Source organism: Battus philenor, unplaced genomic scaffold (genome assembly GCF_028537555.1).
Source record: "Battus philenor isolate CCGP_79_NKW_IND1 unplaced genomic scaffold, ilBatPhil1.0.hap1 SCAF_26, whole genome shotgun sequence".
In the NCBI taxonomy this organism is placed as follows: Eukaryota; Metazoa; Arthropoda; class Insecta; order Lepidoptera; family Papilionidae; genus Battus; species Battus philenor.
Window position 1 is genome coordinate 8,097,120 of NW_027181689.1, and position 14,358 is coordinate 8,111,477.

Below are 14,358 nucleotides of genomic sequence, written 5' to 3' on the forward strand. Positions count from 1 at the left end.
ATTCATTGCATTTTCTTTGACATTACTTTGCATTCAAATTTTACCACCCAATTATGACAAATGGGCGTTAAACAGATTAAGTAGCTATTACAATGTTTGATGCAACTAGGAATATAAAACTAACATTTTATTTAGCAAATGCTTGATTTTAATTTCCATGTCAGGTATGTTGGTTAATTTATTATCATTCCGTCTACTTTCTTTATGATTGTTTTGTTATGTAAATTATAAATATTCTGCTCATAAAAATTTTAAAAAATCACAGACAATAAAATAAAGGTAGTTTTTTACTTCTTTTCGTACTAAAATTTAAGCGCTAGGTAATTTATAACAGTTGCATAAAATTTTGTATTTTATGTTTAAAATGTATTACAATTATGTTTATAATACTTGCATTAACTTTAATATATTTAGTACAGGATTTTAAGAAGTATAGTTTAAACTCGTAAATACAACAATGTTGGTTTTCTCATGTTAGGCTTAAATTAATACATAAATATTACAGGTTTCCCTACCTACTCAAAATGGCCTATTAAATAATTAATGGATAACAATTTTCTCTTCTATTATACAAAATGTCTCGATTGTGCCGATAATAATGACTGGTTCCCAGGCATTGTAAATACCTTAATATGCTACATACAATCACGAATTTTAAATATTAGCTGTCTAATTTAACTTTAATTTAAAAAAAATTATGTAATTCGGTGAGAAAACCAAAAACATTTTATATAGAGAATGATTTGCTTTTCTTTTCTAGTTTATATTTTCGAAATCTGTATTGCAGGAGGCTAAAACACAATATAAGATTTTTCGTCACACACGTCACCTGTCAAATCAATCAATATTCGTCGTTCGTAACGACTTTTTCGAGTTTAAAATTTTATACTATTGTAATAACATTTTAGATTAAATATATTTGCTAAAATATTAAGAACGACCACAAATCTTTTAATATGGATACGAAATCGGAACAAAGTAACCGCAGAAATCGTAAGTGTAGTAATGTTTTATGTTTACGCAGAAGTATTCGTAAGTTGTAAATATGTAATCTAAAATTTTAGGTTTCTTAAAGTTATCGCTAAAGAAAAATCGTCTTAAGGAAGAATTGAAGGAGGAACCAAAAAAAAGGCCGGATATTATTGTACTTGACGAATCGTTTGATAGATTACAATCTGAATACGGTAAAAAGGTATGATATTTATACAATATTCTGTAATATTATAATTCATCAATTATCTGTTTTCTACTACAAAAACTTAATAAATCTTATAATTTTACTTATTAATTAATAAAATTCTGAAGATGCTTGATAATATTTTATAAATCTGCTATAAAACATCATAAGTCAGGAGTCAATTCATCCCTTAACAATCTATTTATCAATTGATTCATAACTAGTGTTCTGTATCTCACCTTATTTTAAAATTGGAAAATTGTTCCATGGTAAATTAAGAGGTCATACAGTATATTTCTGTGTTGCTGGGATTCTTTTAGTAAGTTAGATGGTTTGATTAAGTATCATTATTCTGAACTATATACAATGTACATGATTTGGCATAGAGTTGCAAATAAAGTTAAGTATATAACTAGTTTTATGGTCTACTAGGTCTGGCTTTCCTAAAGTAAAAATTGTGTTGGATCAATTTTATGACATAGATGCTGGTCTTTTGTTATTTTTTAAATGAACACTTGCTAGAAATACTTTCCTTTAAAATCTCTCTGTACACTAATAACATAGTAATAGGAAACAGAGATAGACCTAACACATACAATGCTCTTGAATGATGTAAGCCCTTTATTCCCAATATTGTAATTTGAAACTGTTATGTAAGCTTTTTTTCTTTTATTTAAAGACTGCTGTAGCTATACTGCTGATACATGTGTCACCATGATTAAAAAAAAATTATCCAGTATATATTCAAAAGATTCAGCATAGGTGTCTTAAAAATAAATTTCGATAGCTTTATCCGGTAGGTCTCAATACCGTTCCGATCATAAAATGTCATTAGGTTTCTTTAAAAAATACACTCTATATGATCCTTAAGCAATATGCGCCTTATTTGTGATTTTTTAGTTTTGTGAATTGTTTAAATATATACCCCAATTAAAAATTATTTTGCTCTTTCTAACTCTTATTATTATTATTTTCTATTATGTTTTATAGACACAACCACAGAAGATCTATTCACCTATAGTGATAAATGATTCATGTGACCTATCTGGTGAGGAACCGATAAAGGAATGGGACAACAAACCTAGCAAGGCTGGAAATGTAAGTTTTTAATTAAAAATAAATATATGCCATTGAATTGACATGTTGACGACACTAAAACCTTTGCAGTCATCTAATTAATGATTCCAAGGTGAAATGTGCATAATTTTGTAGTTAAACTTTGTTTAGACATTGTACTTTTTGGTTTTGAATGTTTTGCAGTTTTATAATAATTGTTTAAGTGTAAAGTTGATATTTTAATTAGTCCTGGAATGCAATGAATACTAAGCAGGCAGTGGTAACCCAACGGTAGAAGACTGAGCGAACTTGGGATCATGGATAGCGGGTTCGATTCTTGGGTTAAATTCTTATATAATGCATATGACGTGCATTAATTATAAAGAATTGACACTGCTCACAAACTAGTTTCCGGAGTATAGGCAGCAGCATCCTTTGCATGCCATAATACCACACTGTGATTGCCAATCTGCCAAGAGTAGCAATTATGGAATGTGCCCCTAGAGATATCTTTTAAGGGGGTCTATGCCTAGATTGTCTATGTGCTAAAACTTGACAGAGAATTTATCCGAGACCTCTATTAATGTCATTAATTTAAGCAGTTAAACATCAAGCGCTGGTCAGGAACAGCCGCACATTGAGGTCTGGGCCAGCACAAAGGTGACCAAAAATGGATAAGGTGCTGGATAAATAGATTTAGTTTTATATATAGTTGATAGATTTAAGATGCAGTTAAATTATATATAAATAGGTAGTAAGATTATATAAGGAAAAGTTATAATGGTATGTTAAATGTTACCTATTATTGATAACAGAATGACATGCATGTAACATTGAAATAGGGGGGTGAATAATAAACAAAAAGGCCTAAAAAGTAAGATAATAAAAAAGTAAAATGTATGAGATGAAATGTATGAGAAAAAAAACATAAGGATAATTGTTGATGCCTTTGAGTGAAAAAAAAAATATCATCTACCCTGAAGTTAATACCATTAACGTTATTACATCAATAACTGTACAAGTGCAAAAATGGCATCAGATATAGATAAGTAATCTAAAGATAACGTAATTTTAATTTTTTAACAGTATAAATAGGTTTATATTACTAGGTTTACATATAATTTAATTAGAATTGAATTTAGTAAATATTGTACAGCAAAATTTGAACTAAAAAGTTTTTAAAGGTCCCTTTGGAGTGATAGAATGAGATTTCACGAGGCTTTATAGAAAAAAAAAACCACAAATCTCAGTTCTCTATTGCTGGGGTACCACTACCTGTCTATTAAAACCTATTAAAATATACTTAAGCAGAAATATATAAACAATATGAAGGTAGAATAAAAAATAGGTAAATGTAGACCAAAATTAGGACACACTAACCTTATTCATAAGAGTAGTTTTTAAAAATAAGAGAGAAGTACAAACTTATCATAATATAAGAGATACCTTTTATGTTAAGTATACATTTATATTAAAGTCACTATAATTCAATTACAGATGTTTTTAATGTACTCATTACAGATATCATTGAATTCAACTAAAGAAGAAAAATTTGTAACACCCTTAAAAGAATCTAAACCATGCAGTGGTGGATGGTCACCTGCACAAAACATAATTTGTGCAACTCCAAAATATGATACAATGCCGTCTACGCCAAAAGACGTAGCTAATGAATCATTAGAACAATGTTCTATAAAAACGATTCAACAGTCTCAGAAGAGAATACTGAATGACCTATATGGCGAAGCGTGGAAAACTATACCATCACTTTTTAAAACATTATCTCACAAAAAGGACAATTTTGATTGCATATCAAAGAAATTATTCAATGATGATGATAACAGTAGCGATAAAGAAAATGTTAAAATTGATCTGCAAAGGGATAAATTGTTATACTTAACGGGGTCAGATGCAAAGCATAAAAGTAACACTGATAATAGTAACACAGAGAAAAAATGTAAAAAGAAATTGTATACAGAAAAAATTCCAAACACACCCGAGGTACCTAAAACGAAACCAAAATCGGTAAATAGCACAACAAAGAAACTTCAAGGTCTAACTGTCACACAGCTGGTGGACAGCATGAAAACTGATATTGATGTCTTGACAAAGAGAGTTGGAAATGTTAATGTCACACCTGTAAATGACTTGCTTAAGAGGGTCAGTTTCCTTGGATCTCTGGCGGGTAAGATATATTTTACTTAAAAAAATAAATGTTAAGTTATATAATATTGCTGTTCCGACAGATTATACTGATGACAGATGATACTGACTTATTGACCAATTTCTGGCCAGTCATATTCGAATAGAAAAGATAAATTATTGTAACATATATCAGAGATATTCCTTCATTTATTTATTGATATTGAACAGTATTAGTAGATTTGCAGCTTATAAACTGACAAATGTTTGAATTTGAACAAACAAACTATCAAATACTTTAGATTTCAAAGGTCATTACATTTTCTGAAATTCTTAAACATTCTGTGCAACATCAGAAAACTTATTAAAAATTAAATCTAAATGGTAAAGTCGTGTTCAAGGTATTGCATATCCAATGGAAATAGGAATTTATTTTAATATATGTAAATGAGATTCTCTTTAAGCCTGGTTAAAATGAGAGAGATTATTCAATATATGCTGATGTGACATGAATGACCATTGATTGGAATTGACCATTTTGTCCTCACTTCTATCAAGTCATCATTTTTACAGTATTCACATTTTAAGACAACATAATTAATTAGCTTTTTCTGTCGTGTCTTGACCAAATGTCCATAACTATAATATCAGTGTAACTGAAACCAATTTGGTGATTGCTTTTTGTGTTTTAATACAATGAGTTTGTTTTGTAGTATAAAAAAGGAATAAGCAGGATGTATTATTAAATAAATGACGTACTTGATATGAAAAGTTTAATTAAAATAGCATTCATATTTTTCCAGACAATGTTCCATCATGGAGATGTGATCCTGAAGCAATACAGTACAGAGATAACTACAAAAACCTGCGAGAACAGCTAACTCGTCGCTTGTATGTGGACTTCAATAAAATTGTATTCGCTGATGAGCTAGACAAAGACATGCCAATTATTTGGGATACAAAATTAAGAACCACTGCTGGGTAATATTTTGGAATATATTATTTATAGTGCTACCGAAACCGCTGTACCGCGCCTTAGGGAAGCGCGATGAGGTGGGGACCGAGGACCAAAGAGGATAAGCACAGCCGCTACGACTGGTAAAGGCCAGCATGAAGGCCAGGAGAAGTGCGTACACTAGGTGGACAGATGACCTTATTAAAGACGTCGTGAGACGTTAGTGGTAGGCCTTATTCAACCGGTTATATAGTACTATTTTATAATTAATATGAGTTTGGGTTATTTAAACTATTTTTAATAGATTAGAAATTTGCAAAATGGAACATATATATCTACATCCACTAGTATTCATAGATGGAGAAATATTATTTGAAATATTTTGTTATGCATTGTAATTTTTATATACTATCTTTACGGTGTAGGTCCATGATGCCCAGTGTAGATTAATGGGTATCTTACTGGTTATCTTCATGATTTGTGCTGTTAAGATGTATTCCTTTTGTTAATATGTATATAATAAGTTATTAGAAACTACCACAGAATACATAGAATAAAATAGGTCGTAACACCTTTAACTAATGAGATTTGTTTAAATTTAAATTGTGTTTACCAAAATTATATGACAAAAGTGCAAAATATGTGTATTGAAGTTAGATATAATGCACATGTATATGCCAGCACTCCTAATAATACTTAAGATGCCGGTTTGTTAATTATGATCGGTATTTATTTTTTACTAATTTTAGGGAGGAATAAAATAATTATTCACACCAGTAATTTGTTTTGATTTCTCAGAAGCTGACATAGGTAATATAAATTTATTGAAATAATTCGACGATCAATCAGAGCCAAAAATAATCGTTCAAAGAGCCGCAGTTTGGCCAACTCTGTTATATAGGATTGTTTTGCTCATAAACAAGTTTTTAGAGAATGTGCAGCAGCGTCCTGTGCATACCATATTACTACACTGCGATCGTCTACCAGCTTTAGTAAGGCGATTATGGTATACACATAGGTAACTCTGGGAGAGGCCTATGAGTTGCAGTGGGTGTCTATTGGCTGAAACGACGGTGACAAAGAATCTTTTGTTATAGGACAGCAACAAATAGACTTATAAAGAACGCTAAAGGAGACAGAATCCGGACATCAATTATCAAGTTATCAACCAAAGTAGTGGATAATCCTCAGAGACTGCGAGACACGCTTATCCACGAGCTCTGCCACGCAGCCACTTGGCTGATCGACGGTGAACTGCGTGCTGGTCATGGTCCTCTGTGGAAGAAGTGGTAGGCAGTTTTATCATCTTTACCAGTTTTTTTTACACGCTAGTATGTGATGATCGTACGTCTCTAGTAATATTTTCATGGTGAATAATTTTGTAATAAACGTATTGTGAATACCCATTATTAGCTAATATGATATTATTGAAAAGTGTAGTGGTATGTTTTAAAGGCATGTTTCAATGACATTTTGGTTATGTCATCTCTAATCATTCGCAAACCATAATCAAATAGATTGGCGATGGCTTTTAAAAGAGCAGGAGAGAGTTTCTTACTGTCCAACCACAGCATGTGGTTTCTCTTTAACCTTTTAACCAAATTGGTGTCGATAAGTAATCCAAAAGCAAGTGGATTGAGGTGATGAACGATACGTTTGATACGTTGTTGCTGGATACCTTTCACTGTTGTTATATTTAGGTACTTATTAATCTCGTTATCCCTCACAAACTATGGACTCTAAATCTGGGTGCCGTGTGTCCATATAGAAAAAGCCTTCGGCATTAAGTTCGCCGTTTAGTACTTTGAAACAAATGAATGTGTACGGTATGAGAGTTCAGTGTGTTTACTAGGTCTGTACGGAAGTCTGTATGGAAGATGAAATTAAATTTTTTTGAAACAGCTTAAATTAACTTTAATTAATACGCGGATATCACTCAAACGAACAGGCGCGACGGGCGTGTGGGAACGACTGGCGATAAAGTCCGTCCGCCGTACACTCGTCGCTAAGTATTTGACGCCATAAGATGTATGTGTTCCTACTAATTATTAAAATATTAAGTTTATCTATAAAAAAGATATATACGAAAACTGTGGGCGTCAACGATTGTGCAGAAATTCAAAATGTGTTTACATGTCGCTGATTTTTTAACAATTTATGAATTTTCATTTTTATATCTTCCTTTCGATTAAGAGAAAATTCAGTTTTAATCTACGTTCAAGAAATACATAATTTTAACAGAAATTAACGCGCGAACACACTAAATCACAATTTCTCAATGGAACACAGACCAAAAATTATGAAATGATGGTGAAATGAGATTCGTGTAAACGCATTCTTAACTAATGATACTCGTCTACATAATCTCGTATCATAATCATATATACCATTATGGTAGCCGTGTGTATAGTTAAGTTTGTTAAACGGTACGCTTTGAGCCTTATCGAATCATTTCGAGCAACCGATTTGTGTGACATGTCCTTAGCCTTCAGGAACGCCGCCAGAACAGGACACTACACCGACAAATATCGCCACAACAAACGATGTGCCATCTGATATGCCGCGCTACCATCCAAACTCTGTGATATTATTCTCGCGAGTGTCTAAATACCCACGTAATGTCCAGAATGTCCAAAGCCAGGCAATAGCAATCGTGGGTCGGTTGTGGAAGTTTGTTATATGTTCTTGAGTCAGAATTTTTAACGGGTATAAAGTGGTAGTCGTTTTCCTCACGGCGTCTCATTCGCCATATCATGGAGCATCAGAGATTTAAGAGTTCAATGATCTCCTGATCCGTTAAAACAGGAGAAGATAGCAGCACAAGACGAGGCTCTCGATGGAGCCCTCAATTTTGCTACCTCTAAAAGAGGTTTAGATAAGTTTTTTGCTAACGTCACTATGTAACTTAAGAAGAAACTTGAGTAACTTAAGCATTAATTTGCGTACAAGTCGACAATGAGCATGAGCGAACATGAACAAAAAAAGGAAAATTATAATTCGTCACTCCGAAATAAACCCGTAATCGCAAAAATCAAATTTTACAGGAGAAACAAAAAACGATTTTTTAATAACTTTTTTTATATTCAACCTACTAGTGTAACTTATATACCAAATCAAAACTATTTTTCTGCATCCATGTATTTAATTTCTGCATATATATTCTAAAAATTATCTGAATTATTACGAAAAATAGATTTTACTGGAATTAAATTTAAACGTTTTTAGAGCAATATCCTTTACCATATTATTCGAGCGAAATTTGATATTAACTGCCATAATTAAGGTTGCAATACGATATTATTCATGTGTACATTTCTGCCAACTATGGTGAAAGCACCGCAATAGTTCCTTACAGTTTTTTTTGGAGTCATATTGGCTTAGTTTGTGATCGATTCTTTAAAATATATGATCGTAATAAGAAGTTACCTTAAATATATTTATGAAACAGTACAAAAGTAGCCAGTAATAGCAAGTACTAGAAACTTATCAATCATTTTTCCTCCATAATCGTACTTGATTTTACGATTCTACCTTCATTTTTAAAAGTAAGATTTTGTGAAAGTAAAAGGGTATTTTAATTAAGGATGTTATATAATATAATTACATTGTAATGCCCTGTCCCATAAATATAGGGAGAGCAGAGTGGCCCCCAATAACGGAGACTATTTAAAAAACATACTAGATGTATATGCCGAATTCGACAAAAACGGAATAATTACGCAATAGCATAATACAGGTTTATTTGGTGGGACGAATTGATATTCCAACAAATAAAACCACGGACGCTAATGCAAATATTACATGACATCATCACCATTATCATCATCATTATAATTCAGTACATATCATTTCCACAGGACAACGCGGGCTTTGAAAAAAATTCCCGAACTGGAAGAGATATCTTGTCATCACGACTTGGAGATATATTTCAAGTACTGCTATAAATGCACTAAATGTGGATATAGGTATGTAATGTTTGCATATATCTATTTATAATATTGAAGTATAATCTGAACAACGTAAATATTCAGGATGATCGGTAATAACTGTCAAATCTTTAATCATTCGTTTAGTTTTGTAATAAATATCTTGTGCAACATATTTTCTGATATCAACAGATTAAAAACGAGATGGTACGTTTTAAAATCGCAATACTAATATTATTAGCTACTAGCTGCGCCCGTGACTTCGACCACGTAGAATTTAATAAAAAATATTATTTTTTTTTAAATAAAAATAGCCTGCGTTACTCCTTATTATATCAGCTACGTGCCAGTATAAGATCAGTAACAAACAGACAGATGAAAATTAAAAAAAAATTGGTGTAATTACGTAGTGAATATACAGTGATTGTGTCTCGCAACTTCTCGCTATCGGCTATGTGTTGCATCGAGTATTTAACACAAGCTACAAGATAAGCTAGGCTAGTTTACGCGTATGATGTCCCCCGCCATAAACGGAGCCTACGGAGTTGTTGGAGTTTATGGAGTTTATGGTAGAGGCCCTAAACTCCCACTAGCTTCGGCTACTCTCAGGGGGACGATGGTTCGATGTGGTCTCAAACCATCGTAATAGCACCACGAGGGTTTCGGGGTTAGCGTGAACCATATACGCATACCCAGGGACGGGCTATCTAAAATAGCACAGCGCGAGGGAAGACCGCGATCCCTGACCGGGAGATATCGTGGACCCCTGTATAGCGCAGAGGGCGACCACCGGGGGGGTTTTAGTGGGTAGGAATCTCACATAACCTGTCCACCCACCAAAGGCATTTAAAATCGAACAATGGCAGACAGAAACGTTCGACAAGTTTCAATGTACGCTGTTTGCTGATTGGTTAATTCATAAAAGGAAATGAAATGTCTAACTAGATTCGAATATAAAAGTGCTGTGGCTTCCAGAAGGTGAGAGGTACTTGAAACATTTGGAAGATGAGTGGAAGTATTTCTGCAAATGTCTTTAAAAAATCAATAAACAATTTCAATACTCTGAAAGCGTTATAGGAATAACATTACGTCATTGTCAGCGGCACATCAAAAAGGGGAATCCCACATAAATATAATTGTTCATTTACATCGTTATAAATACGGGCGGAGCTCGAATGTATATACACACTTCCACTTTGGACTTCGGCTCAAGAAAGAATCCCACAGCGTCTTTTATCCGGCACCCTATACTGTACATTGCATAATTTCCAGCCTCTAATGTACGTATCTATATAAAACAATTTAATCAAAAGCCATAGTGAGTCTGATAAAAAAACAGACAAAATATTACTCTGAAACCTCCACGTCCGCAGTGAAAATGTTCACAAAACATTTCTACACGCAAGAATAATTGAGATTTCCAACATAAAAGAATCTCTTCATATTCAGAGCGTTTATTTGATGGTATATAACTTTTTTTTTGAGCAAATGTCAAAGGAAAATTCACCACCGACTGCCTATTTGAATAGCGACGAGCGTGAAATTTTCGATTTGCAAATTGGACGCCAGTTTACTTGTGTCGGTTGCATGGGAACGCCGCAGTCCTTTCTCGTTTTGAAACATTGAAAAATATTTTTTTTGTTCAAAATGTTATTTGTATGATGGACACGTACGTGGTATTTTGATTTATAGTAAATTCGCGAAATGGTTTCAGGTTAAAAAAGAGGGTTCTCTCTGAATTTGTGTTACGAATATAAAAGTCGAAATCGTTTTTTTTTTTACATTATTAAAATGAACTTACATAAAAGCAAGGTAAATGATTTTTTCACAGTTCATCCTTATATTGTTTTTCTTAGATATTAATGATCCATTCAAATATAATAAATAAAAAAATGTATTTCAAGAAAACCGAGATTATTATATTGCTTTATGACCCAACATTATTAGAAAAGTTTTCTGGTGCGTAAATAAATAATGTTGTTTGATTATTTCATATGTTTATCTAACACGGAAACAGGGGAAGTACAAAAGATAAGCTTGTTATACTTTTCTCTGTGCTTCCTAAAGTTTGTTACTCTTTTGCAGACACTGGTATATGGTATTACTGTGCTCTCCTATATAATGTCTCTCTCGGAAGTTTATTAAACAAAAGCTTAAAAGAATGTTTTTATAGAAGGTAGTATCCTGGCGGTAGAGGGCAGAGACTTGGAATTGCAGGTCGCGGATTCTATTCCTGGTGTATAGTCTTATATATAATTCACACATTGTGCATTCTTTATTTGGGATTGCAATCGCTCAAAAAACTTTTCAGAGGATGTACAGCAGTGTCCTCTGAGTTCCATTATATAACATTGCGATCGCCAACCCGTCTGCCAAGCGTGGCGATTGTGGTATATCCCCTCATATCTTTGGGGAAGGCCTTGCAATGGGTGAGTATGAGCTGAAACGACGACGACGAAGAAAACCTGGAAATTAATTAGTATACTTTAAGGATATGGTAAAATTGACCACAAAAAAATTGTGTTGTTGGCTCTTATATGATCTGGCCAAAATTTTGAACCCTCGTATCTTTAAATTGAGGGATGTCATTATTGGGGAATTATTCTCTTATGAAATTCTGCACATGACGTACATAATCGATCACTGAAAATGTAGCTATGTGAATGATAATTTGAATAAACCAACATATAAATGATTATTGGATCTTTGAAAATAATTAAGACTGTATATTTTCAGTGTACAACGCCATTCAAAATCAATTGACGTGACGAAGAAATGCTGCGGTTACTGTCGTGGTAAGTTCGAGGTGATTGTTAATAAAAAGAACAAAGATGGAGTTATTGTCTCAACGCCGGCAAGGAAGGGAGGTTTGAATGAATTTGCACTCTATGTCAAAGAGAATTATGGAACACTTAAGAATGGAACCAGGACCCATGGTCAGGTGATGAAGTTACTTGGCGAACAATTTTCTGCCAGGAAGAAAAAACCTATGGAAGAAGAAGATATATTTGATGCAGATCTATGACAAAGACACAGGTAGTTCTAGAACTTTCTTTAATTCTAAGCTAAATGTAAGTTACCTCCTGCTTTTGTTCTAGGTTCATGATTTTGCAGTGTTTATAACAAATGATTCTATAAAGATATTTTTAAAAATTAATTACAAAAAAGTTTGAACACAAATTTATGATTGTACGAAAGAAAATTCAATTTCCCCGCAAGATGGCGGTATTCATATAATTGTCATTAACAGTTAAAATAATTATGTTAATAATATAACTTTCATACATATTATTAACAATTTTGCCCTTGTTAATTTATAGATTTATTTACAATTTAGAATAAATTTAATTCTTCAGACTATTGTACTGGGTACAATTAATTTTATTCTCGACTTTTTTGACAATATTTGTTAGATCTTTACATTGTATTTTAGAATTTTATAAACTTAGAGAACATTGTATTGTACTAACAGTGGATTTGGCCGTGCCAAATATTTTTACATAAAAAAGACAACAGAATTACTATGTTAAAAGTTGACATTTGGTACTAAATGATTACTATGTATTAAAATATTATAAAAATCATGCGATAGGAAAACAAAACAAATTCTAAAATATGATCTGTTTATATATCATAAATAATTGACTTAATTGAACATATCTGAACGATAAATAATTATAAGTTATTTAAAAATAATCTTAACGATATATAATAAAATATTTTGATTATTATCTTTATATTAATGTTATTTATAATTGTATGATATTTGTTATATATGATGTAAATGACAAATAAATTTGATAAACTTTGTTGGTGACAATGATATCTTTTTTTCATTTCTTTCAGTGTACCTTGGTAAGTATTTACGAGACAGTGTTGCGATATGCACAAATATATTTACGAAGATTGTTAGGTATTACTTTTTTCTCCATTACTTAAAGCAATAAATGTCGTGAATGTTATAGATATTTATTTTAGTTTCGCCATATACTTACATATTAAATGTTAAAATGTAATACGTATTATAAACTAGCTGACCCGACAGACTTCGTCCTGTCAAAAAGATTTGTAACGTGGCAGTTTTTTGTTCCTACCTATTTTATAGTCTGAACAAAAAATTCTCCTGAACATAACCGTCACCCTGGTAACAGGGCTTTGTTAATAAAAAACTAATTAAATAAAATAGATATAAGCACATAAAAGTGAGTAATCGCTTTATTGTTAATCATGTGAATCATAATTATTAACAAAAATTTTGACATTTCAATATGTGATTGTCTTCATTTTCCCGAATCATTAGGCGGTATGAATAATAGTTCATTGAACTGACTTTTTTGTTGATTTCAGAACTTGTAAATAGATAGAATGTATTATAACTTGTGTTGGTTACAAAATATAGAGGTTTTCTTACAGAGCTACGTGAGTTAGAATATAATTGTATTATATTATGGTGAATTATTGAGGAAAATGTTGTATTATTAAGTGTATATACAAGAGTGATAAGTTATAGGTGTTATAGCTTTAAAGGGGTAAATGCATAGATCATAAGCTGTCAGTTAATGTATGGTACGCCCTCTCCAAAAACAATGGTTTCAAATAATAAATAAAGTAACGATATGCAAAAAAGCATTTATGAAATACGGTATTGTTTACTAAAAGTTACCGACATGTCGCATTCCAATAGAAAAAAATATGTATCGTATCATACTGATCAATTAATACAGGGTAATTGGAAATAGGTTGTAAATTTTTTTCTTACAAATGAAAAAAGCTTTTGTTAATAATAACTTAAAATAAATATTTTAAGTTATTCTGTCTATCTTATGATACATTATGTCTATTTTTATCATTTTCTATTTATTTTTGGCTATGTTCACATTGCATTGAAAATACCGACATTGCCAGTGAGGTAGTTTTGTGTAATAATAACACATTGAGCGTTTAGACAATTTTTAAGGAAATAATCGATATGATTTAGGTGTACCGTAAGAAAAACATTGCAACTCTTGGCAGACAAAAATTAAGTAAAATTTAATAAATGTTCTTTTATTACATAAACAGTATACATTTCATAGTTCTATATCTGGTTATATGTCAGGCCT

The 14,358-nt window shown here is 31.9% G+C and overlaps 1 protein-coding gene across 1 annotated transcript; it reads left to right on the forward strand.

The window, feature by feature from the left end:
• The first annotated feature begins 870 nt into the window (after positions 1–870).
• LOC137925253 (uncharacterized) lies at positions 871–12,598 on the forward strand. Its single transcript, XM_068768676.1, has 8 exons — positions 871–993; positions 1,065–1,192; positions 2,168–2,275; positions 3,755–4,418; positions 5,179–5,356; positions 6,428–6,619; positions 9,188–9,295; positions 11,993–12,598. The coding sequence occupies exons 1-8, from the start codon at positions 957–959 to the stop codon at positions 12,279–12,281; spliced, it is 1,704 nt and encodes a 567-aa protein (XP_068624777.1). The 5' UTR covers positions 871–956; the 3' UTR covers positions 12,282–12,598.
• The last annotated feature ends 1,760 nt before the right edge of the window (positions 12,599–14,358 follow it).

Excerpts from the sequence above, each read along its gene's own strand:
- LOC137925253 (XM_068768676.1), top strand. The coding sequence starts at position 957 with ATGGATACGAAATCGGAACAAAGTAACCGCAGAAATC. Across the intron at positions 994-1,064 it reads ACAAAGTAACCGCAGAAATC|GTTTCTTAAAGTTATCGCTA; the intron begins GTAAGTGTAGTA and ends CTAAAATTTTAG. Across the intron at positions 1,193-2,167 it reads AATCTGAATACGGTAAAAAG|ACACAACCACAGAAGATCTA; the intron begins GTATGATATTTA and ends TATGTTTTATAG.